This window comes from Leptinotarsa decemlineata, unplaced genomic scaffold, assembly GCF_025532065.1.
Source record: "Leptinotarsa decemlineata unplaced genomic scaffold, Ldec_3_MD MMD2_tig00026340_RagTag_RagTag, whole genome shotgun sequence".
Taxonomy (NCBI): Eukaryota; Metazoa; Arthropoda; class Insecta; order Coleoptera; family Chrysomelidae; genus Leptinotarsa; species Leptinotarsa decemlineata.
The window spans coordinates 11,554,796-11,573,756 of NW_027412694.1; the positions used below are offsets into that span (position 1 = coordinate 11,554,796).

An 18,961-nucleotide genomic window follows, 5' to 3' on the forward strand; every position below is an offset into this window, starting at 1 on the left:
TCGAGAACGAGATCTAAAGTTATTCATGAAATGTTATTAAAATTTTCCTTGTGGTTGAAAGAAATGGCTCGAGGCAGCTGTAAGGCTGCATAATCAGTCGCATTCTGAATTTTTAGGTTGTTCACCATCATATAAGCTCTACAGCAAATCAATAGTTTTACAAGCAGATAAATTATTAGGCTTGAATTTACCAATAAAGGAAATACCAAAAACGCCAGAACAACAAATAAAATACAAAGAGAGGGTTCAAAATCAAGCCAATAAAAATAGAAATTTGAAACCACCTGAACGGAAAGAAGGAGAGACAGCATTCTAATAAGGTACCAGAAAATTGGAAATGAGTATATAACGAAAGGTCCTTTCAAGATAACAAGAGTCCATTTCATCGATGCTATAGTAGCATTCGTAAATTTCGACAATGATGGACGACCAGATTCAGGTCATATTTCCAATATAAGGAAGTTTCATCACAGAAGTGATGACTTTGAGGAGGGGAAGCTTTGTAGTATATGAACACTATGTATACCCACTTCTTTTTTATATATTTATATTATCATGGTGATATAAAAAACAAGTATTGTAAAATTGTTAACAAGTAAAGTTAAAACTTTAGAAATGCATCCTCTAGTTTGTAAGTTTATTACAAAATTGATAATATTTGGAATATTACAGAAATTATTTCTCTCCACCTGTCACATTGACATAGACCAGCGCGTGTAGATTTCTTTGTAATTAGGGTAGTTAAAAATAATTCGGTTGGGTTCATTTTTGATGATCTGGCTATTGGTACTGTGTTTGTCGTATTTAGTTAGGCTCGTGTCACAGTTCGGCGGTTTGACAGTCCAAGGAAAAGGTGGATAGAATTTGATAGGAGGGTAAATAAATGGTCGCGGATTTCCTGGTAGAAAGGTTTATGGATTCTCGTATGATTTGTGAAGAGATTCCTATATTTATCGCAGAATGTGTTACTGTGAGTGGGATTTGTTGGAGTTGCACCTATCGTTGATGCACACGCCAAACTAAGGTGGGTGAGATTATACTGATCTGAGTGAAATTAAAAAAATAAATAAAAAATCTACCTGAAAAGTGTCTCATTATCGAGGCTAGTTCGAACTTTCTCCAATAAACTCCATACTATTCTTTCCATGAAGGGTACCATAATTTCATCCGTATTATAATAACTCGACAGAACCCATATCAAATGTAAGCCATCTATTAGTTGTGGTATGCATTCTTTAACTTTCCAGAAGTCATTCTCAAGAGAGATTACCTAAGGAATTATTGGACGTATTACCAAAAGAAAATGTAGAGGTTCACTCTGATGTTTATAGTAGGGAAAAAACAATAATTGAAAACAGTAACTATAACATAACTAATCGAAGGGGTTATATTTTTAGGAGTGATTAATTTTTGGAAAAGAAAGTTTTTGGCTTTCTACTACTCCATCTTGATACAAAAAAATGTAGGAATCTTTCAAAGAAAGGAAGGAAGTAATCAATTTGAAAATAAGTAACTCTTATACATGGATGTGTAGATCATGCAAAGAAGTAACTTTCAAACACCTATATATTTGATTTTGAGACAAGAGTAAAGTACTCTTATTTTGAGAAATCTCGGAAAATGTTATTTAGAAAAGTTGTTCAGTATTAGAAAATACATCTAGATTTCAAGTTATGGCCATCTGAGTGAAGTTTAATTTTTTACCCATTTTTTTTTAATGGGGACTACGAAAATAAAAATTTGCAAAAACGATAAATAGACAGCATCCTGTATACAACGAATCATTATAAAAGCCTGCAATATTACAAACTAAACAACTATGATGTTAACCACAGTCAATTTTTTTGAAGAGTAAAATAATTTTCAGAGTTTTTGGTGCAAAGTTATTTTTATTTTTTGTTAACACCAAAAATTACTCAAAATTATACAGTGTTTTAACAAAAACTTAATATCAAATCACAAAACATCAAAATAAAATAGCTATATTGGAACAAACTCATAAAATTGCATATAAAAATCAACTCGCAATGAATAATATTTTTTCGAAATTAAAGGACAAAGGTGCAATTTCAGATAATTCAAATGTAGTCTACTGCATATCTTGCACCCAATGTGGTAAAAAGTATATTGGCCAAACCAAAAGGTACTTGAAAGACAGAATTTGTTCTCATAAAAGCGATATTAAAAATTAAAAAAAAAACTGTGCTCTAGCTCAACATACGATTGAACTAAACCACAGACCTGATTATGACAATGTGACTATTTCAGAACATGAATCCAATTAAAAAAAATAACTTTTCTCGATATGACAATAATTTTTAAAGAATCAAATTCAATTAACTATAGAAATGACATAGATCATCTCAGCGTAATTTATTTATATCTACTAAGTCGCCCTCTTCAAGGGACTTCTAACAACTAATATAACCTTTCCAAAGAATAATAAAATATTGGCAACCCTTTATAGTTGTTTTTATTTTTCATCTCTCATTGTATGTTGTAACAAGGTCAAGACAATTACTCAGAGTAGTAAAAAATATACACTGATATGAGTTATCATCCGAAGACGATTGTGGAAACCAACAATCGAAACATCGTGAAGTAACTTGGCTTGGAGTCTTTTTATTTTTAATTTTCATTTCTTGTTGATAATTTTTTATTTTCATCTCGTGTTAATAGTTAAATTTTTTTATTGTTGCTTGTATTTTATTTCATTGTAATTCCAGTTTTTTGCTTAATATAATTGTTATTTTCCAGCTAATCTTTTTAATATTTTATACATTCTTTCAGGGATTTCAAATCAATTTATAGTATATTAAACAATGGAAGTCCGAACCAATGCAATGCACTACAAAAATTGTCAACCACCTTCAAACAAACGTTTGAAAATATATTTGAAAGAATTGGAAAGGTATCGATATGAATTTGAAAATTTGAAATACAAAGCAAATAATCTAGTAGAAAAACAGTCCATCAACCCTGAGTTTTCTAAAACTCGTCTGAGGAAGGTGAAAGGCCATTTTGACGAACTTTGCGAAGATAAGCGTCTTCAACATACGGAAAGTTTGCTCACAGTGAAGATACGAGTATTTTATCGAATATTGGACATCATTATTAATCAACTGAAATCGCGTTTCCCTCCAATAAATAAAATTGTTTCCAATTTCAATGATTTGCAACCTGCCACTTTGATCTATTGATTAAAGCACTAAAGCATATCTGAATCATTTGCCATGGATATTCATAGTTTTTGGCCCACTTGCAAAGACGAAATAAAAAAGTCAAAATGTATTGAAGAGCTTGCTGATTTATTAATAATAAAGAATCAATTTGTATCATACATGTTTCCTGAAGTATGTAGGTACTGCATTAATGTTATTCGTTACAATACTTGTGAGTACAGCTAGTGCCGTACTGAAATTGATAAAAACTTTTTCAAGAAACTCTATGGAACAAAACAGGCTACGTAACTTGGCTATTCTGTCTATTGAAAATTCTATGGTCCGATCTTTAAACTTTGACGATATTATTGATATTTTTGTGGAACAGAAAGCTCAAAAAATTTTTATTAATAAATATCTTGTAACCATTACCCTTTGATTTCATTGTAAATATTCAATACCTGTGCTATTGAAAATTAGATATTTATTTATTATTGGGTAAGTATCTCAGTGATTTAATAAAATTAAATTACAATGTGACGATTTTTCTTGGGCCTCAGATGGTATAGTTACGCCACCGATAACAGGTCTACTTACTGAATAGTGTCTATTCAAAGGGCACCGGAAATACAGCATGGACTGGGCTGAGTTCAAGGCGTCCATGAATGAACAAACTATCATATAAAAAATATCACTAAGAACGATATTGATGGGATATGTGATCAATTCAGTGTTACCTAAGGTGACAGCAGTGCAATGCAAAATGGCAAACAACCTACGAACTAGAAATCACCAGACATCGGTGAATCATCAAGATGAATAAACCTCTGAAGAAACCAGCCACTCGTGCTGGCGAAACCTTAGGTTACAGTTCCAAACTACGTCGGCCTTCAAACCCGAATGAAGATCGTAACACTGAAAATCTCGGCCACGAAAGCCTTGATCAATTTATGTGATCCATCCGTTCAAAATATCCGACGTGCTAGAGATGTCTCTACGAGGAAGATCGTGTTGAAAGGCGATCATGACGTCTTTCGGCTTGATGTTGTTGACCTCTTTAAGCAAAAACATTGCATGCGCAATGTCCGGTGTCCACTGTGTGAATCCCGACGTCTGTGATGAAGATAAACCTACCACTGAAGCTGCTAACACCAATAAATGGAGACCGATTGCCATAATACCAGAGCCAACATTATTGAAGTGGATCAGAGACGTTGAGGAGGTGGTCGCAACCATGAAGCATTTGGGAAAAAACAAAGCCCCAGGGGTTGATGGGATTGAGGCAGTACTACATCGTAATCTGCCGTGAAAGGGTATTGCACAACTAGTATATATAGTCACCGCTATAATTGAACACCAACATTATCCAAATTGTCTGAAGCATGCGGCCATACATAAGTATGGAAAACGTAACACTCTTATGGATAGCTACCGCCTGATCTTGCTGCTCAGTGCGGTGGCGAAGGTCACTGATAAGATTCTTTTGAGCAGACTTCTTCGCCTGGAAGATAGGATGAAGCTCATTCCCGAGAAGGTTGGAATAAGACTTTTCAACTAATCTGGCTTGTTCACGGGGTGAAGGATCCTTCGAATAGGGGAAAAACATGGTTATGGTTCTACTGAATATCCAAAAAGCTTTTGACAAAGTTTGGATGAAAGGGTTTGTCGCCAAAGTGTGGTCGACAGGAATTATTTGTGATTAGGATTCTCGAATTCTACCTGAGCAACCGAACGTTTCGTGTGAGAGTGGACCAAACCAAATCTGCGAATTATCCAATCAAAGTAGGTGTCTCGCAGGGATCCTGTTTATCACCGCACGTATACTCTCTGTATTCATACGATTTTCCGATGTTTCCGCAGTGTTTTCTGCGTGTATATGCGAAGTGGCGAAGCAACAACTGCAGGTGCACCTCGTCAGGTTTGTCGTGCCGTATGTTGAGAGAAATTAGATCCAGAGTGATCCCAACAATTTATTAACGTGAAGATCTTCGGAAGCTGCGAGTTAAGGGTGACTGCGTTGATGGGCAGAAAAGCGCGCGATATCTGGGAGTTTTCCTGGATAGGCGCTTGAACTTTCAGCAACTCTTGAGCTTGGCAATCTATCGAGCGGCTGCGGCGGTAAACCACACGTATCTGTTCTAAGCTTAGTGTTGACAACAAGTTGCTAATGTACAAACAAGTAATTAGACCAGCTATGTTGTTCGCTTGTCCCGTATTCTTAAGCCTGAAGAGGATTTCTCTGCGGAGACTCGAGACGATGCTGAATAAGTTGCTCCGTATTTGCACAAATGGTGACAGATACATTGCATCGAATGATATGTTAGATCTGGCAGAAGTTGAGACGGTCATTGAATATATCAAGAGGCTGTCTCGTAAATTTTCCAAGTCCCGCTGACGATGGACACACAGAATTACTCTTACCTGTTTTTTTCATGAACTTTTTCCAGGAGGCTCTAGCATCAAACCTTGAGATACAATAGACATACTTGAAACCATGTACCGAACTGCAATTTACCGAAAACTCTCTCGTAAGCTCTGGCAGGAAGCAAGAAGTTCTAGACCGAGGCTAAAATGAAGCACTGTTGAGTGGAGAGCTACCCGTTAACACCAGCGGTGGCGCCTCCCACTGGCCCATCGTGGAATTGTAAGGAGACGCTACCTTTCGCTGTTATCCTGGGCTTTCATTAAAGGCTCCTCCTGTCGTTTCTCCCCTTTCCTGCACCCATACCTTTCTTGTTCCCCCCAACCCTAGTCCCCTACCCTAATCAACACACAATTTACAATATATTTGTATATATTGTAAAATGTTTGTTTCATTGTTATTTTAACCAGAATAGGCAATAAACAATTTTCATGTTTATTTTGGAAATATATGGAAGACTTTAGCTGCAGGCAATGCAATACAGGGATGATTCACCTTGTCATGTTTCAGATGGATGTGAGGCCCTTGATGACAAGCAAGCAATTTATAGATAACCCAAATTATGTTGAAAAGAATATGGCGAAGATGCAAAAAATGACATGTACAGTATATTCAGGAAATGTGTGTCATGAAAATATAAGGGGGATAGGAAATAAGACACCATGAAGCTAATGTGTTTTCCAGGCATTTGGGAGAAGTGAGTGTCTCCCAACCAATGAAAAGGTGGAAATTCTAAGTACAGAAAATGAATTGAATTTATATGGTTTACCTTCAGCTGTCTTTGGATAGTTGACAAAAACTTTACGTTTTCCTTTGCCTGGCTATAATACCTTCTCAGATCTATTTGATAATGAATAAATCCATCAATGACAGGAGATTTGGCTTTCTCTAAAATGTTACTAATTCTGACAAGAGTGGGCTTTTTCAATTGTTCCACAATTGAGCTCAAGGCCGCTTCTCTCTCATGCCAATATTCATATTCTGGAAGAGGGCCATTTCCTAGAGGGGTCTGAAAAATACTGTTAGTTAACAATATCAAATAACATGTAGTATATGAACATTCTGTATACTTTTTTTTTCATATATTTTTTGCTGTAGCAAAATAATTGAAACAGACATTGTACATTTTTGACAAGTATAGGTATACCTAAGGTAGGAACTCATTCTCTTGTTTCTTTGGAAGTCTATTACAAAACACATTAACAAATATCAATATATTCACCTTGGCTAAATAACTTTCTATGACTTTAAGAATATGCCTTTCCCATCCCATGACGACATCTTCTAAATTTGACACAATTTTGGAATCTTTTATCAGTTCATCGTCGGTGTGATCAGAATGAAGAATATCGGTCAAATCGATCATTGGCAAATCCAGTTCGTCTTCGACGTGTTCGCTTACCCTAAAATAATGATAAATGATTATGCATATTCGTACTTACATAAAATCCAACGTTCATAGACTACAACATATTATAAGGTGGGCTGAAAACTTCGCAGACTAACACATAGATGGCGCTACTAGTAATAAATCCATATGATTTTTACTTAACCTCAACTTTTAAAAGATACGTGTACCAATTTCACAGCTGTTGGACTATTAGTTTGTGGGATAGAACAATTTGAGTTAAGCAACTTTTGTAAGTTTGGAGAAAATGTATAAAAATTAATTTCGTGTGCTTTTTGGCAAAAAAATACGTATGATGTACTGTTTGGAACCTTTGGTGTAGTAATGAATATGAGTGGAGTTTTTCCCAACACCAAATCGTTATTTTTCAACACCCCGACACGTGTTTCGATCACCAAGTGATCATCTTCAAGAGGAAGATAAAACTGGAAACTTCGCGAAACTAAAGCAATTTATGCTATACAGATATATCATACAGGTAAACCATACAGGTATACCACCCATACAGGTATACAACCCTAAATTAATTTAACAATTAGCCTTATCTATTATTTTACAATATGACCTTAAGTAATGTTTAAATGTTATAGCCATATATAAAACAAGTTTCAGCTATATAAAAATTAATTTCACAATATTGCCTATCTAAATATATTTACAATGTGTCCTTATGTAGTAATCAGTAAACCCAACAATATTATTTTAACAAGCTATATAGTATGCTATTTGGTATTGGTCCGTCATCGTTATTTATAATATTATTATGTTTACTTATTTTTACACTCTCATAGGCATCTAGTTGGATGTTGTTGTTATCTTGTCTAACTAATCTTAATGAACTGAAGTCTATAGAATAGTTTTGTTGCAAAATATGATGGGCGACTGCTGATTTTTCAGGTCTTCCATATTTCAAGTGTGCTATGTGTTCCTTATATCTCACTTTAATAGATCTTTTTGTCTGTCCATAATATTTTGCGTCGCAGTCCTTATATTTAATTTCGTAAATTCCAGACTTTTCCGAATTCTCGACTTTGTCTTTTGGACTTCCCAAAAGGCTCTGTAGTGTATGCCTTGTTTTAAAAACCGCTTTCATATCTAGTTCCTTGAAAATCTTTCCAAAGTTCTTCGTATATTGGTGGTATAGAACTGAGATGTTTTAATCTTGGTTTTTGTCCATTCTGAAAGTCGAGATTTCGTTCATTCTTAACCTAAACTTCTTCTTCCTTATTATGTCATCTACAATACCTCTCGAGAAACCTTTAGTGGCTGCTATGTCATGTATTGTACGTTTTTCTTTTGTGAACTTATCATGTGTTAGAGGGAAAGTCAAAAGACGATGCACCAAAAAATTCAACCCAGCACGTTTGTGCTGTCCACAGTGATGTGAACTGTCAGGAATATACCTGTACGTGCTTGTTTCTTTTCTAAATATATCGTATTCTAACCCTCCATATTGGCTCCTCATTACCAAAACGTCAAGAAATGGTAGTTGTCCCTTATTTTCTACTTCATACGTGAATTTTATTGATGGACATCTATTACTTGAAAAGGAAACAAAGTCCTAAATATTCGATTTTTTGGTATCGAATATCGCGAAAATTATACCTTAGCCAAATCCTAGAAAAATACTTTGACTTTTCTTTGGTTTCCATTTCGAATCTGCTCATGAACAGGTCTGCCAGGTAGGGGGACACGGAATTTCCCATGGCCGTTCCTTCCTGTTGTTCATAAAAGCAACCTTCTACCTGGAACCGATTTTGTTTCATACACAAATTAGTAAGAGAAACGAATTCATCGATTTCGTTATTATTGACATTATTTTTGTCTGGTAATTCCCTGAGGTATTGCAAGGTCTGTGGAATTGGGACGCTAGGAAATAAGGAACTAACATCAAAAGAAAACAAAATCTCACCTTCTTGCAGAACCATGTTTTTTGTATGTTGTATGAACTCTAAAGAGTTTTTTTATACTAAAACCTGGTTCCGCAATAGACAAGGTTTCAAATTCCTTAGTGAGCCAGCCACTTTGCTATTTGGTAGGTAGGAGCTCCAATAGCTGACACGATGGGGCGCATTGATTTTCCCGGTTTGTGGATTTTTGGGAAGCAATATAGTTTCGACACCGTTGGGTTGGAAACTTGTAACTTCTGTTTCAGTTGAGGGGTAAGTATGTTGTCGCATTTATTGAGGACGTATTTTACTTCGGCAATCATCTTTGGTCCAGGATTGTCCAGGAACCCGTTCCTGGACAATTTCGCATACGGTTCGTTAGTAATGAGAGCATTCACCCTTTCGTCAATACTCTCATTACCAACTGTTAATGGGAATTATAAAATTTCTTGACTGATACCTGCACAAAATATCTAGCAATAATTTTGTATTTGCAAATTAAGTCGAACAAAAAAATATTAATTCAATTAAACATAAGTGTTTCGTGAAGACAATAGATAATATTGGAATAAAAATCACTTACCAGTTCAATGCACTGACAAGTGCCATAACGTCATGAACGAGCCCTTCTCTAATAGGATTTTTAGAATCCTGGGAGTCGCTTTCCAAACCCAGCGTGATTCCAAGGGATGCATCGCTGAAAAGACTCTGCTGGGTTGCCTTTCTTAAAGTCAGGGAAATTTTTCGGAAATCTGAAGGCCGTTTGAACTCTTGCTTATCGGAGCTGCTGTTCCTATTCGACTCGGGTCTTGTAGATTTTAGTGTCGGTTCCACGAATGATTTGGCGAGTAAGGATGCAAATACCTAATGAAAAAATGATAAATAAAGTATGGATATCGTTTGAAATTGGTTATTTTGGTAATGGGAAAGGTAATTCATAAAAGATTGAGTGGTTATTATTCACAAGAATTACTATTAGTGTCGCCGCCAAGGCAAGAGATCCTTGTCTCTTGTGTCGTCTTATCTTGTTTTGTCTCGAACGAGAAAAAAAAGAGAATCCTCTACTGACAGGAGAGGACAAGAAAAGTCGAGAGAAAAGTGACATCATAAAAATTCACTTAATTTTTCATGCACAGCTCGACAAGAATCATTTCATTTTTATTCTCAATGTAAATTTTTCTTTGGTGTTATGGTGTTTATATCAGGCTGATCCAACAAATACTTGTTTGATATATTTGCAAAACGTCTTATGTGAACGCAAAATGTAATGTAATATTCGTCGTTCGGCAATCAACTTTTGCCTCAACAAGCGGGGATTTCGGAATTAACTAAAGCGCGGCAGATTAATATATGGGGGGATACGCCATTTCGACGTTATTTCACTCTCCAAGTTTCTGTTCCTCTATTCTCTATTCACGTTTTCTCTATCTATTACTCTCTCACTCCGTCCCCACTCCTGTTGCCATGACGCTATCACAGCTGATCACAGAGACTCGTTCGTAATCTGTTCAAAAAATCTGTTTTTCCGTTAATCAGCTGTCGCACCCCTACGAACAACAACCCTTAGAAGTCGAAACTTGTGCGAGCTAAGGATTAACGAGGTCTTACCTTTTAACGTGTGATTCCTAACACGGGTTGGACGATAGCAAGTGAAGATCGATCGTTCAGACTAGGGCTTGAACCACCGACCAACACGGCAGTCAATAACCTATTGCTTATTGAATCGGCCCCCGGAGATTTTTTGGCCTTTGCGGCCTTGATATACCCCTTCAGCTCTTCCACAGAAGCTGAACGGATGTTGTCATAATCATCTTTGGATGCGGTGAACCCCATCTTCCAACAGCATATCGCGATCGATGTCATCGTTGTCGTCAACGTTAAGTTGAAACTGACGTTCCATCGAGTCGGCAAAGGCCAACGCTTTGTCGGCGGGGGAATAGCACACTCCGCGCTCTCTGTGAATGGGTGAGGGAGCAGTCTTTCTCACCTTGAGTCTGCGAGTGACTCGCCTTTCGTTCCGGTGATCAGAGATGGCCTGCTTGACTTGGCCATCCTGCTTGCCGCAATTTTATCCCCTAGGAAAATGGTTCGCTGGTAGAGCCTTCTCAGGCAATTTCTCTCTCGTATCAAGGCTTTGATACGAGGGGGAAACTCATTATAGCTCTTCAGCGGACACTCCTCCCTGGAGGTGGCCGCTCGGAACGCATCATTTACAGAGAGCTCGAAATGTCCAACTGCCGCATCGAGTTGATCGGGAGAGCGGAATTGAGTTTTGCTTTTGCGGATTGGCGTTTTATATGATTTTGGCAACATGTGAAATTCAGTTACATCTGCCTGCCGGCGAGATCAAATGACAGCTGTTACCAACGGTCTTTTACAATATTTAACTTATGACCTCGTTAATATTACTTCAAACATTACCGACTGACATTAATATTCTTTCCTAATTATTTCGATTCGCGATTATTGTTTCATTGTCTCACCGCCCACGTGTTCTGCTCGATGAACTAAGATCCCTTCGGCCTTGGCAAGGTCGCCTGTTGTTTATATTTTAAACTGAGCTACTTTCCGACATTCTTCTGCACAGATGACTTCTCGAAGATGCTTTCAAGAATTTATCTAATTTTCGTTTATCAGAATATGCCTCACACCAACAGACTGAACATGCTAAACAGTTGAAACTGTGAGTATATGTTCGAGGCAAGTCTGCCAACATAAGGTGACACCGTGTCCAGTAGAAGTGTGGCGTATCGAAGTTAGGTTTTTTCAATAGAACTATATATGTGGGTACTCTTAGAAAATGTAGGATTGTTTGGGTATATACGGAAGTGCAGAAGGCCCACATATTTCTATTAGTCATTTCTCGAAAACAACGATTTGAAAACTCGAAATTTCAACTTTAATCTCGAAATTACGACGTTCAACTTGAAATTTCGACTTCAATATCAAATATTCGACTTTAAACTTGAAATTACGACTTGAAACTCGAATTTTCGACTTTAATCTCAAAATTTCAACTTCAAACTCGAAATTTCCACTTCCAACTAGAACTTTTGACTTGAATCTCGAAATCTCGACTTTGAACTCAAAATTACGAATTTCATTTCGAAACAATAACTTCAATCTCGAAATTTCGACATTAAACTCGTAATTTCCTCTCTAATTTCGAAATTTTGACTTTCAACTCGAAATTTCGACTTTATTCTCGAACATTCGAATTTAAACTCAAAATTTCGACTTCAACCTCGAAATTACGACTTTAATTTGGTAAGAAGCGTAAAATGAAACACTTTTTCCTCCCCAAAATAAAAATACGGTTTTTCGACACGCGTTTCGCTAACCAAGTTAGCATCATCAGGAGATGATCAAGACTACTCTTCTGACAATGCTAATGTTTTTATACTTATATAGCAATTCATTGCCTTACATAATGAGGGTTGGTTGATTTTTTTATTGAATGTGGCTTTCAAAACTGCTCGTGCACTTCAATAAGTGTTAGATAACCTGAAAGACTAGACGACGGAAAAGGAAAAATCTGGGATTTACGAAATAAGTTGTGAGGATAAACAATAATTGTGGCCACTTTCTCTATCTGTTTACAATTCAAAATCACTTCACCATTACAATCAAACAATCAATTTGCATAGATTTTCGAAAATTTAATGCTTCGATTTCAAATCAATTTCTGTGATGGTCTATTTTTTCATGAATTCGAAGATATAAACCTCAAATTAATGGTTATATTATTGAAAATAATATATCATTGAATATTATTTTTTTACATTCTGATTGATGGATAACTCACCTGTTTTGAAAGAAATGCAATGGAATTCAGAAAATTGCCTGTACTAGTTCCGAAGTGAAAGTAAGCTGGCATTTCTAAATCAGCAATTTCGGCGCCTTCAAAATTAGGAATTCCATCCTGGGTTTTCCGATACATATAGACACATCGCTTCATATCTGGAGGAACTGTTCCTTGGTGCATTTTGAGGAATCCGCCATGTAAGGCATAGTCCACAACAAGTTTCTGGACAATTTGCTATGAAGAAATTGAGAATCAGATACGCTATTAGGAAGGTGTTTGTACAAAATAATTCAAATGGTGTTTCAAAGCTCTATTTTTTGGGTGTCATCGGCATCGACTGCATTGGGCACTAGCCTCGTGTTCTGGGTAGGCAATTTTAATAACTCCCGTGCCACCTAGGGAGCATCATGGCTATTCACAGTCCGTCAGCCATGTAACGTTGCAAAATCATCCCAGCTTCAAATAGATACATTCTCTCGAGAAAAATATCTGGACGAGGTTAGGATCGAACTCACGACGTTCTGGTTCTGAATTTCTTTGTATTCCATTTGTTGTATTGGTTTTATCGAATTTAAGCTATGAAAATCAGAATGACGCAGTGGTGGTGCGCCCGACTCACGATCAAAAGGTCGTGAGTTCGATTACCGCCTCAATATTTTTCTCGAGAGAATTTATCTAGTTGAAGTTGGGATGATTCCACAATGTTATATGGCTAACTGACTGCAAATAGACATGATGTATCTCTAGGTGATTAGGGGAGTTATTAACATTGCCTACCCAGAACACGAAGCTAATGACCAAAGTAGTCGCTGCCGTTGACACCAAAAAAATGTTCAACTAATATACAGCGTGACTCACGGTCGATAGTAGGTTAGACGTTTCTGGAAAACGCAAAGCATGATTTTTCTGAAAATTTCACCTCTCACATTTCCTTACCTGTTCTATCGATCTAAAATATTTTCAGCATTGCGGCGTTGCCACTTCCATCAAAAAGTCCTAGCAACTTTATTTTTTTAAATGGAACACCCCGTATATTGATACATTTTTGGAATTGCTCTGGTATTTTAATACTTTATTGTTGATAATTTCCTATACCTATCTCTATCTGTTTTCGAGATAAAAAATAAATTGTGCTAAATATGGTCCAAAACATAGCCTTAATTGAAATTAAGTACATCAGTACTCTCAATTCATGAAAAGTTGATATTTTGCTGATAGTTTGGACAAACTCGAAATATTCAAATAACACCAAGAAATCGACACCATATCATACAGGGCGTGCTAAAATTACTATTATTTCCATTGTGCATAAAAGTAGTCAAAAGTTCATTTTTTCAAATGAAACCCCCTGTATATTACTCGGTAAATTGAAAGATGGTAAAAAATGCTTCAAGATGATATATCATGTCCCTATACCTATATCGTTAAGTTTTCTAAATGAAGTCGTTTCTACTAGAAACATTTTTTTTTTTTTAGAATTTGGATTCAGGTAGCAGTGGAATTATCAAGCTTATAGCAGTTCGGTTACTTTTATAAGTAATTTACAAAGGGTTATCGACGGTGTTTCAAATCATCTTCCAAAATGAATGCAAATATCGATTATTCAAACGAAGTTCTTATGAAATTATTTATTATACACATGAACAAAGTGATCAAATCATTGTCAGAACGTGTAAAAAATTCAACTAAATATATCCTGAATTAACACCAATGAACGAGGGGAAGTTTGTAAGGTTACAAAATAATTTCCTTAACTATGGCTCAAAGTTTCCAGGGAACAACTGTACCAAAAATCAGTCATTTCTAGGTAAAAAGTAAGATTTTGTGGGCTAAAACATGTGAAAGTACAGACAGAATAGAATAGTACAGAATAGGATGATTCAAAATAACAAAATTGTAAACAAAATATCACATTTTCACAATAAATGCTGAAAATGTTGTCCATTACATTCTGAACACTTCAAAATGTTTTTTTGTACGCGACTTGTGGTTGCTTTTTCAATTTTCTGGGGATCCAGATCATCAATACTCCGCACTATTCGCCGTCGCAATTCTTTCTTTTAAAACACCCCAAAAAAAAGCCAAGTGGCGTGAGATCGGGTGATCTCGGTGGCCAATCCTACGGCCCTTAACGCCTAAACCAACGATCGTCGAAGAGTTCGTCAAGTTTCCTGAAAACTTCCTGGGTGGAATGAGCTGGCGCTTCGTCCAGTTGAAACCACGAATTCCTATATTCCTCTATAGGCAAATTTTCACGAAAATCGGTTACAGTCGTCCTTAATATTTGGAGATATCTCTCTGCATTCAGTGTGTCTTCATGAATAAAAAAGCTAATTTTATTGTTCTTCAGAATACAGAAAACATTCAGGTCAAATTTTTCTTGAAAACCCATTTTTTTGTAACATGAGGATTATAATCAGCGCAAAAATGTTTATTCCTTCTATTGAAAATACCATCCCTCGAAAATTTTGATTCGTCGCTACAAATTATTTTTGACAAAAATTCTCGATCTTCCTGTGTATGAATCAGAAGGGATTCACAAAAATGCATTCTACGTTCGATGTCTTCTGCTTTTAGAACTTGAACTTTGGTAAATTTATACGGATGCATTTCGTGATGTTTCAAAATTCGTTGTACTGAAGCATGTGATACACCTAAATCTTTTTCTGCACTGCGAATGGAAGCTTCTGATTATGCATAAAAATATGGCAAAACGGTAACAGTATTGTCCTCATTTGAAGTAACAGGTTTTGGTAATGTTGATGGCGCTTTTAACATGGAGCCATAGTTAAGGAAATTATATTGTAATCTTACAAACTTCCTCTCGTTCATTGGTGTTAATTCAGGATACATTTGGTTGAATTTTCTATAAGTTCTGGCAATGATTTGATCACACTGTCCGTGAATAATAAATAATTTCATAAGAAATTCGTATGAATAATCGATATTTGCATTCATTTTGGAAGATGATTCAAAACACCGTCGATAACTCTTTGTAAACTACTTATAAAAGTAACCGAACTACTATAAGCTTGATAATTCCACTGCTACCTAAATCCAAATTCTAAAAAAAAATAATGTTTCTAGAAGAAGCGACTTTATTGAGAAAACTTGACGATTCAGGTATAGGGACATGATATATCATCTTGAAGCATTTTTCACCATCTTTCAATTCACTGAGTAATATACAGGGGGTTTCATTTGAAAAAATGAACTTTTGACTACTTTTATGCACAATAGAAGTAATAGTAATTTCAGTACGCCCTGTATGATATGGAGTCGATTTCTTGGTGTTATTTGAATATTTCGAGTTTGTCCAGACTATCATCAAAAATATCAACTTTTCATGAATTGACAGTACTGATGTACTTAATTTCGATTAAAGCTATGTTTTGGGCCATATTTAGCACAATTTATTTTTTATCTCGAAAACAGATAGAGATAAGTATAAGACATTATCAACAAAAAAATATTAAAATACCAGAGCGATTCCAAAAATGTATTAATATACGGGGTGTTCCATTAAAAAAAATAAAGTTGCTAAGACTTTTTGATGGAAGTGGCAACGCCGCAATGCTGAAAATATTTTAGATCGATAGAACAGGTAAGGAAATGTGAGAGGTGAAATTTCCAGAAAAATCATGCTTTGCGGTATCCAGAAACGTCTAACCTACCATAAACCGTGAGTCACGCTGTATACAACTGAATATTAACAATGAATGAGTTATCTCTAAATAATAAATATATAATATATATTTATTTGAAGAAAGATGTTATCTAATCAATATATCAGATGTTTGTTTTTTACTGGTTTTTCATAAACATATTGCTTCATAATAATTGGTAGTTCGTTATTAATAATAACCCAATTATGTAAATTTATTTTTTCATGATTTCTTTAAATTTTATGAATAATGAGATATTTGGATTATCTAATTTGATAACAAAACAGAATGTTGATAACAGAATTAGTATACATATTCTCAATGTATACAAAGAGCAGATATTGAGAAGTTCACTCTTGAGATATAATTTAAAAGTAGAACACTTATTCAAACTATAGTAATAATAATAACAATGCGTGAAACACATCCGGAGCATGCCGCCTTCTCCGCCCAAAACCTTAGGAACTACGTATCTTATCTTCTGCGACAGGGCTGTAGGTATATCTCTTTCCCACTAGTGAGGCGAGCGAGAAGTATCGCGGAAAATCTTAGGTTCCGCGAGAAACCTTCTCGCTTATTCCAAGAGCCTCCACGTGTTGTGGATAATCCGCCGACTGCTGATCAGGTGGAATCCTTCTGGAAGGATATCTATGAACACCCGCAGCCACTCAACTTAGACACTCCAGCCCTAGCGCAGTTCGAAGCTTTCAACAGAGAGCTTCGACAGCCTGAGCTCAATGAACTGCGCAACCCGATAACCCCGGATGACGTTCGAAGAGACCTTGTTGGTTCCAAGAACTTTGCTGCCTCAGGCCCAGATGGGCTGAACACTTATTGATGGAAAAAACTACCAAGTACCCACCGCCATCTGGCCAGAGTTTTCAACTTATGGCCGGACGGAGAGCAGCCGATTCCGGATTGGTTTGTCGAGGGGCGGACAGTTCTCATCCCCAAAAGCGGACATTTGTCGATTCCTAAGAATTACAGACCGATAACATGTTTGAATTCGTGTTATAAGTTGTTTACAAGCATCTTATACACACGAATACTCACCGCAGTTGACCGAGTGTTCGAACGGATATATGAGCAGAGAGGGTCGAAGAGAGGAGTCGCTGGATGTAAAGAGAACCTGCTCATCGATAGATGTGTATCGCAGGACTCGATACAATATAAGCGTAACCTCTCTATGGTCTGGATCGATTACCGTAAGGCATTTGATACAATTTCGCATGAGCTCATCTTGCATTTGCTCAGATGCCTTGCGGTACCCGACAACATAGTGAGATGCATTGAACAACTGATACCACTTTGGTGAACTCACTTCACCATAACATCTGGTCGAGCAAGAGTCCAAACAGGGTGGGTCACTTTCAGAAGGGGTGTATTTCAGGGTGATTCCCTCAGTCCCCTTCTATTCTGCATCTCACTATTGCCATTATCCGTTGCGCTCAGAAACACTCGAGGGTATAACTGTGGCACCCCCGGAAACCGGAGGCACAAGGTCACCCATCTGTTTTATACGGATGATCTTAAACTTTATGCCTCTGGAGAGAAGGATCTCCATCAGTCCTTGAGGGTGGTGGAAGAGTACACGCATGCTATCGGTATGAAATTCGGGATAGACAAATGTGCAATGGTTCATCTCAAAAGAGGACGATGCGGGGACTACAGAGAGGATGTGCAGCTCATAGATGGAAGCATCCTACACCATCTGGATGCCAGAAAGACGTATACTTACCTCGGGGTGGAACAACGCCACTCACAAGAGGTAACTGCAGTGAAAAACTCTCTCCGCGGCAAGTATCAGCACAAACTTCGACAGATCTGGTCATCCGAACTGTCGGGGAAGAACAAAGTTGCTGCAACAAATATGCTTGCCGTTCCAATCTTACTCTACTCGTTTGGAGTAGTGAAGTGGACTCGGGAGAAGCTGTATCAACTCGACGTAAGGACCCGAAAAATGATGCATCTCTATAGGAGTTTGCATCCCAAATCGTCCGTTCCACGGTTGTACTTCCCCGACAACAGGGAGGTCGTGGACTTTTGAGTTTGGAGTGTCTACATGACAGAATGGTACCGGATACAGCCTGTAAAGTCGTCAGGAGTTCGGATCCCCTTCTCTGCATGGTCCGTGACCATGAGAGAGCAGGAATTGGAGCATTTCTCCTTAGGGCAGCTGCTCGAGCAGCTGATGAACTCGGTATAGTTTTCGAATCTGAACGAGGTGACTACAACTCTGTCACCGAGTTGGAACCCGTTCAGCAAAAAGCTCAGATAAAAGCCGCAGAGATCACCTTACTGCTGCGGAGACACAGGGATAAGCCAATGCATGGGGTCTTCTTCAAGAATATTGAAGACCTTGGCTTATCAAAGCGCCTGCCGTTCGCTTTTCTCAGGTCGAGTGGGCTGAAGTCGGAAACTGAGGGGTTCATCATGGCTTGCCAGGATGGTGTCTTCAACACCTTAGTCTACCGCAGTCGCGTGATGGGTATAGAGGTTCCTGTCCAGCATATGCGGTCTCGGCCTATATCCATCATCGACATAACGCGGCCCTAAGAGTGCTATATTACCATCTACGGCACTCTTACGGTATTGACGAGACACCGGTGTT

General features: G+C 37.2%; 1 protein-coding gene across 1 annotated transcript in view; it reads right to left on the reverse strand.

The window, feature by feature from the left end:
• The window catches only part of Dhc98D (Dynein heavy chain at 89D), a 114,807-nt gene that overhangs the window by 76,522 nt on the left and 19,324 nt on the right, over nt 1-18,961 (reverse strand). Inside the window, exons 6-10 of the mRNA XM_074183569.1 lie at nt 12,686-12,919; nt 9,464-9,744; nt 6,806-6,986; nt 6,353-6,592; nt 1,080-1,270 (exon numbers count right to left, since the gene is read on the reverse strand). Of these exons, the coding sequence (XP_074039670.1) occupies nt 1,080-1,270; nt 6,353-6,592; nt 6,806-6,986; nt 9,464-9,744; nt 12,686-12,919 (1,127 nt within the window). The remainder of the gene's footprint in view (nt 1-1,079; nt 1,271-6,352; nt 6,593-6,805; nt 6,987-9,463; nt 9,745-12,685; nt 12,920-18,961) is intronic.